The sequence below is a fragment of the Boleophthalmus pectinirostris genome, unplaced genomic scaffold, assembly GCF_026225935.1.
Source record: "Boleophthalmus pectinirostris isolate CB_2022bp ecotype Guang Dong unplaced genomic scaffold, ASM2622593v1 HiC_scaffold_10, whole genome shotgun sequence".
NCBI classification, from domain to species: domain Eukaryota; kingdom Metazoa; phylum Chordata; class Actinopteri; order Gobiiformes; family Gobiidae; genus Boleophthalmus; species Boleophthalmus pectinirostris.
The window spans coordinates 33,678,880-33,685,679 of NW_026570971.1; the positions used below are offsets into that span (position 1 = coordinate 33,678,880).

A 6,800-nucleotide genomic window follows, 5' to 3' on the forward strand; every position below is an offset into this window, starting at 1 on the left:
CAGAATCTTTTTTGATTCCATGGGGTTTCTTTTTCCTCCTCAGCTGGTTGAACCACCTGCGGTGTAGTTACTGATTCATCTGGGCTGAATTTGAATTACTTTTGCGTTGATTCGTTTGTTAATTCTGTTTCTTTTGGTAGAGATTTTGACTGATCCGCGGAAACGGCTTCTCTTCCTCATCACCTTTTCAGTTTTGGAATAATCAGTGGTAAATATTTGTTTCCACACCTTTGTAATTTCTGCGCTGCTACTTTCACAAGATCAACGAAAGATGACTGTGACTCAACATCTGTGGCCTTTAACTCAGCACTTGATCTTTTTGGAGACCTCAGGCTCATTCTTTCAACTCCTGTGGCTCAGCTTGAGCAGTTTGTATCGATGTCTCTTGTGATGGTAAATCACTATCAATTTCTGCATGAGGTTCTGCTGGCTGAATCTCAGAAACCACACCAGCAGTTGGCTCTTGGGGCTCAATCTGATCACTGTCTTTGGGCATTTCTAGTGGAATTTCATTGTCTTTTTCAATTTCTTGGACCTGCTCTGTTGGCACTGATACTGTTTCTGGCTGAGGTGGAGTTATGAGGTCTTGTTCTTCAGAGGGAACTAATTTTTCCTCTGTTTCTTTGATCACGCCCTGTGGTTCAGTAGAATCAGGTTTTACTTCTTGGAAGTCAGAAGGCGCTTCCTCCTCCCACGACCTTGTCTTTGCTTGTCTTTTTGGGTTTCTTTGTCTTTTTTTTCTTTCTTTGGTTTTGGAGACTCCAGTCTCACTCAGTGTTTCAGTGGTCTTCATTTGACCCTCCTCTGAAGATAACTCACGCTCAGCTGTTGGGCTACGTGGTTCATCAGACTCAGTAACATCCAAGACAGGGGTTTCTTCTGCTAGGGTAATGTCTAAACTTTCTTTTGGTGATGGTAAATCACTATCAATTTCTGCATGAGGTTCTGTTGGCTGAATCTCAGAAACCACACCAGCAGTTGGCTCTTGGGGCTGAATCTGAACACTGTCTTTGGGCATTTCTAGTGGAATTTCTTTGTCTTTTTCAATTTCTTGGACCTGCTCTGTTGGCACTGATACTGTTTCTGGCTGAGGTTGAGTTATGAGGTCTTGTTCTTCAGAGGGAACAAATTTTTCCTCTGTTTCTTTGATCACGCCCTGTGGTTCAGTAGAATCAGGTTTTACTTCTTGGAAGTCAGAAGGCGCTTCCTCCTCCCCACGACCCTTGTCTTTGCTTGTCTTTTTGGGTTTCTTTGTCTTTTTCTTTTCTTTGGTTTTGGAGACTCCAGTCTCACTCAGTGTTTCAGTGGTCTTCATAAGACCCTCCTCTGAAGGTAACTCACGCTCAGCTGTTGGGCTACGTGGTTCATCAGACTCAGTAACATCCAAGACAGGGGTTTCTTCTGCTAGGGTAATGTCTAAACTTTCTTTTGGTGATGGTAAATCACTATCAATTTCTGCATGAGGATCTGTTGGCTGAATCTCAGAAACCACACCAGCAGTTGGCTCTTGGGGCTTAATCTGAACACTGTCTTTGGGCATTTCTAGTGGAATTTCTTTGTCTTTTTCAATTTCTTGGACCTGCTCTGTTGGCACTGATACTGTTTCTGGCTGAGGTGGAGTTATGAGGTCTTGTTCTTCAGAGGGAACAAATTTTTCCTCTGTTTCTTTTGATCACACGCCCTGTGGTTCAGTAGAATCAGGTTTTACTTCTTGGAAGTCAGAAGGCGCTTCCTCCTCCCCACGACCCTTGTCTTTGCTTGTCTTTTTGGGTTTCTTTGTCTTTTTCTTTTCTTTGGTTTTGGAGACTCCAGTCTCACTCAGTGTTTCAGTGGTCTTCATTTGACCCTCCTCTGAAGGTAACTCACGCTCAGCTGTTGGACTTCGTGGTTCATCAGACTCAGTAACATCCACGACAGGGGTTTCTTCTGCTAGGGTAATTTCTAAACTTTCTTTTGGCGATGGCAAATTGCTATACATTTCTGCATGAGGTACTGCTGATTGAATCTCACAAACAACCAAAGTCGGCTCTTGGGGCTCAATTAGAACACTGTCTTTGGGTGTTTCCAGTGGTGTTTCTTTCTCTTTTTCGATTTGTTGAATCAATTTTGTCATTTCTTGGAAGTGAGAAGGCACCTCCTCCTCCTCATGACCCTTGTCTTTGCTTGTCCTTTTGGGTTTTCTTGTCTTTTTCTTTTGTTTGGTTTTAGAGGTTTCACTCTCATCCCATGGTTCAGTGGTCTTTATTATACCCTCATGCTCGACTGGTCGACTACGTGGTTCATCAGACTCAGCAACGTTATCGACAGGGATGTCTTCCACCTGGGTGAATTCACTGTCTTTGGAATTTTTTCGTGGAGTCTTCTCTCCCTGAGGTGGTTGGACCACTTGTGGTGCCATAGTCGTCATTTCACCTCCCTGCTGAGATTGAGATTTTTCGATTTTTTCCTCCAGAAACTTGATGTCATCAGCTTCCCATGTTTTTGCCTTTGGATTTTGTTGAATATCTATTGTAGGCTCTGGTTTAGGTAACACTGTTGTGTTGTCCTTTTCCTCTGACGTCACTAATTGTGCTACTGTTGATGCAACTGTCTTTAATATTAAGTTAACCTTGTGAGTCTCATCATTGGTCTCATTTTCAGGAAGTTCGGGTGAAACATTCAGACGAGTTTTGGACTTGGGCGAGAGTTTGTCTTTTCTGAATAATCTCTCAATTTTTGGCTCTCCTACTTCAGAAATAATATCTAATTCTTCTGACACATTCACTTTTCCTTCAGACTTTGGTCTTCTTTTGCTTTCGGTAATACGATCTTCTTTTTTCAACACCTCAAGCTCAAATTCAACTTGTGTTTTAACATCTATTGTTAACATTTCATTGAGATCTGGTGGATTAGGCTGGATGTTCACAGGCTCATTTTCTACACCAGAATCTTCCTTTTTACACTTTTTGCTTCTCTTCTTCTTTTTTGTTCTGGTGACTTTGCTGTCACTTAGACTATCCATCAATTCCTCCACATCTTCATCTGAAGACATCAATTCGTGATCTGGTTTATTGATGACATCATTAGTATTAATTTCTTCTTCTCGTTGGATTCCCCCCTCCACTCTCAATTTTAGCTCTACTGAATCATCTATAATAGGTTCTTTGTCACCTTTCTGTGACTCTGAAACCATTTTTGTAGTTATAACTGGTGGTTGCTCAAACTCCTCTAGATTTGGATTGGTTTGTGAAATTTCCAAAATTTCAATTTCTTCATCAATTTCTTCAACTTGTGGGGCATCGTTTTGATTGTCACTTTGCAGTTTTGCATCTGTTTCTTCAATGATCTCAGCCACAGTATCAGGCATTTCCAGTTTTGCAGTTTTGGAGAGATCTATGGAATCCTTACTACTTATATTTGTATCCATTTTGGTTTCTTCAGGCTTTCCACTATCAATTGTGGATATGCTTGTCTTCTGTTGTATATCTTTCACATCAATGCTGCCTGTTCGGGAAATACATGTGTCTTTTGGTTTGGGCATGTCTACACTCTTTGCTTTTTTCATGCTGGGTTTTGCCTTTCCTTCTTTGGCAGCAGCAGCTTTACTTCCGACCACAGACTTTTGAATCTCTTTTGGTTGTTCAACATTTGTTTCAGGTATTGAAGTTTCCTCAATGCCAACTTTTGGCTTTATTTCTAGAGTGATATCAGTAGGTGAAAGCTTGTATTTTTCTTCAGGGAGCTTAGATGATAGAGCAAAATCAGCAGAATCTGAGTCAGGTTTTTGAATTTGAGTTTTTTCTAATTCAGCTGAATTTTTTTTGTAATTTGTTGGTGAAAGTTCTGGAAGATCAGGATCAAATGCAGTTTCAGTATCAGAAATCAAGACAGTATCCTCTGAGGAATCTTTAATCTTGGAAGTTGATAATTTGGGAGTTTTTTCTTTGGTCTTTAGTGGTTTACCTGTTTCAACTTTGTCCTTTCTTCTTTTAATATCTTGCAAATCAATACTGGCTGCTCGGACAGGAAACATCTCTTTGGGTTTGTCAGTGTCAATGCTTTTTGCTTTTCTTAGAGATGGGGTGTGTTTTTCTTCAGGAATTTCCAGCTTAGATGTTTCTATGGCCACTGCATTTTTTGTTGAAGAAGGTGCAACTAATAATTGCTTCATATCAACTGCCTCACCCTTTTCTTCTTCCTGTTCCTCTTTCGGAAGTTCCAGAGAAATATCAGTACCAGATATCGAGGTAAAGTCCTGACTTTCTAGTTTTTCCAATTCAGTTACAGCATTGGGAGATTTTAGTTCACTTTCTTTGCCAAAATCAGCTAATTGTATTGTAGACTCTGAAGTTTTTTTTGCAATCTCCTTTGACTTTAATGAGGTTAATTTGGGAGCTTTTGGTTTGATTTTAGGTTGTGACACTTCTACTTTGGAATTAGGCCTTCTTAGTTGCATTTCTTTCACATCCAAGCTGCCTGATCTAGCAATACGTACTTCCTTAGGTTCAGAAATAGTAACGCTTTGTGCCTTCTTTAGTATTGGTTTGGCTTTTTCTTTCCCTGAAGCTTTTATAGTTTGTTTTGCATCTTCAGTAGTTGCAGGCGACTCCACAGATGACTCAATATGGTCTAATTCAGTTTTCAGTTCCTCGTCATCAAGTGTTGGAGAGACATCATCAGGCAAAACCTTTGGTTCAGTTACTGCTGATGAAGCTCTGATCATATCTCCATCAGGTGTTTTAGATGGTGGTGCAGTAGCCTCAGAAATCATGGCTACATTTTTGGTTGTCTCTTCAGATTTTGGAGATTTTAGACTTTTTGTTTTTGTTGTTGACTCTGGCACTTTATCACTTTCAACTCTGGGAAATGCCTTCCTCGGTTGTATTTCTTGCACATCAATGCTGCTTGCTCTAGCCATTTGTGTCTCCTTAGGTTTGGAAATATCAAAACTTTTTGTTTTTCTTAATGATGGCTGGGGTTTTACTTTTTCAGAAAGTTTAATCGCTTTGTTTTCTACAGACTTTTCTTCCTTCTCTTTTGTGTCTGAATCTTTGGTGACTGGTTCTGTACTACATGTCTCTTCTTTGGCAAGCTCATCTACTAAAATGTCTTGAGTTATACAATTTTCCTCCATAGACAAAGGCTCTTGACTTTCTGATATAAGCAATTTTGATTCATTTTCAACTGCTATTTTGTCACTTGTGTCATCAGGAGTCAGTTTTTCAGTCTTTGGTGCCGGAATCTCAATTTTAGATTTTGAAGATGGTAATTTGAGTCCTTTAGGCTTTGTTTTGGCCTGTGTTACTTTATCAATTTCAGCTTTTGATACAGTCTTTCTAGGTTCTTTCACATCCAGACTTCCAGCTCGAGTAAGAGAAATCTCCTTCTCTTTTGATCGGGAAATCTCCACACTTTTTATTCTCTTCAAAGTTGGTTTATCTTTTGTCTTTTCAGAAACACCAGTCTTTTCAGTATTTTGTGGTTCTGAACATGGCTCTTTACCCATGTTTTCTATTAAACTTGTTTCAGCATAAGTCTTGGAACCTACTTGACTCCAAGACGGTTTAGTCATTTTGTCATTTTCTGATTTTGTTACACTAGTTCTGTCTTCATCTCCGGGAAGCTCAGCTTTTTCTGGCATTTTGGTGTCAAGATCTTTGATAGGTGGCCTCATCTCAGTTTTGGTCTCTACTTGTTCTTCTTGGGGTGTTGAGGGTTCATTGGTGAAAACAGAAATGGCTGTTGCTACAACCTCAAAAGACAATGCAGGGTCCTCTGACTTGTCTAGTTCATCCACAAGTTCTTTATCTGGTAATGCTGTTTCTGCCTCTCTCTTATCTTTGCCATATTTAGTAGTTATTAAAACTTCCATCTCACTAGTAACTTGACCTGGCTCAGCTTCTACTGGTTTGACCACCTTTTGTTCTGATGGCTCTGATCTAGTCTCCTGTGGTTGATCCATCTCATCTTTGGGCATTTTTACAACTTCCGGTGTACTTGCTTCTTGACTTGTTTTTTCTATATCTTGCACTGTTGTTACGACCTCGAAGGATAATGTAGGCTCCTCTGACACCTTTGGGCCTTTTCTTGTTTCTTGTATAATTGTTGTGGTTTCAGGTTCATCTTGACTGGATTTACTTGTCTCCTGTTTCTGTGGTGTTGTGGTTATGTGAATATCATCTATTATGTCCTCTTTTTCCGGCATACTTACCAAATCTTTTTCTTTGAGTATTTCCACTGTTGCAACTGAACTTAGTGTGTCTTCTTTCTGATTGTCAGTTTGGTCAACTTCAGGAATCTCCAAATCAGATGTGTTATTACTTACCTGATCCTTTTCCTCTTTGCCTCCCTCTTGTGGTGTTTCCAAGCCTTCCATTTCAGATATTACTGTTTCTTCAACATGTATTGTATCTGTTGGTATGGTCTCACTTTTGGCATTCTCTTCAATGTATACTCCTTCTTCTTCCATTAAATTATTTTCAATTTTAGGTGTTGCTTCGCTAATCTTCCCCTCCGTGCCTTCCACAGCTGCAGAAATGGATTCCATATTTAGCTGTTTATTGTCACTAGGTAAGTCTGAATCTTTAGGCATCTTATCTGTTTGTACAGTGATATCTACTGTTGCCTTTTCCTTACCCAAGTCAGTTTGTCTTTCCTTTGGCTGTGTCTTTGTAATGTTTTCTACATCTATCATCTCTACATCTGCCTGAGAATCACTTTTAGCAGCATGCAAGTCAGAATCAATTTTTTGTGTGGAAGTTGGAATTTCAATAGTACTTACTGCGTCCCTGGGTTTATCTTGATCCGATGATACATTTTCA

General features: G+C 39.8%; 1 protein-coding gene across 1 annotated transcript; it reads right to left on the reverse strand.

Annotated features, from left to right (window-relative positions):
• Window positions 1-1,460: 1,460 nt before the first annotated feature.
• Window positions 1,461-6,776, reverse strand: LOC129411373 (titin-like). Its single transcript, XM_055162164.1, has 3 exons — window positions 6,761-6,776; window positions 6,616-6,695; window positions 1,461-6,507 (listed from the first exon to the last, which is right to left on the reverse strand). Exons 2-3 carry the CDS (start codon window positions 6,671-6,673, stop codon window positions 1,673-1,675), a joined length of 4,893 nt encoding a protein of 1,630 aa, XP_055018139.1. The 5' UTR covers window positions 6,674-6,695; window positions 6,761-6,776; the 3' UTR covers window positions 1,461-1,672.
• Window positions 6,777-6,800: the final 24 nt, after the last annotated feature.

What these genes read in the sequence shown, in the direction of transcription:
- LOC129411373 (XM_055162164.1), bottom strand. Translation starts at nt 6,673, where the DNA reads ATGATAGATGTAGAAAACATTACAAAGACACAGCCAAAGGAAAGACAA. An exon ending in GGAAAGACAAACTGACTTGG is followed by an intron (nt 6,508 to 6,615) that starts GTAAGGAAAAGG and finishes CCATTTCTGCAG; the next exon opens with CTGTGGAAGGCACGGAGGGG.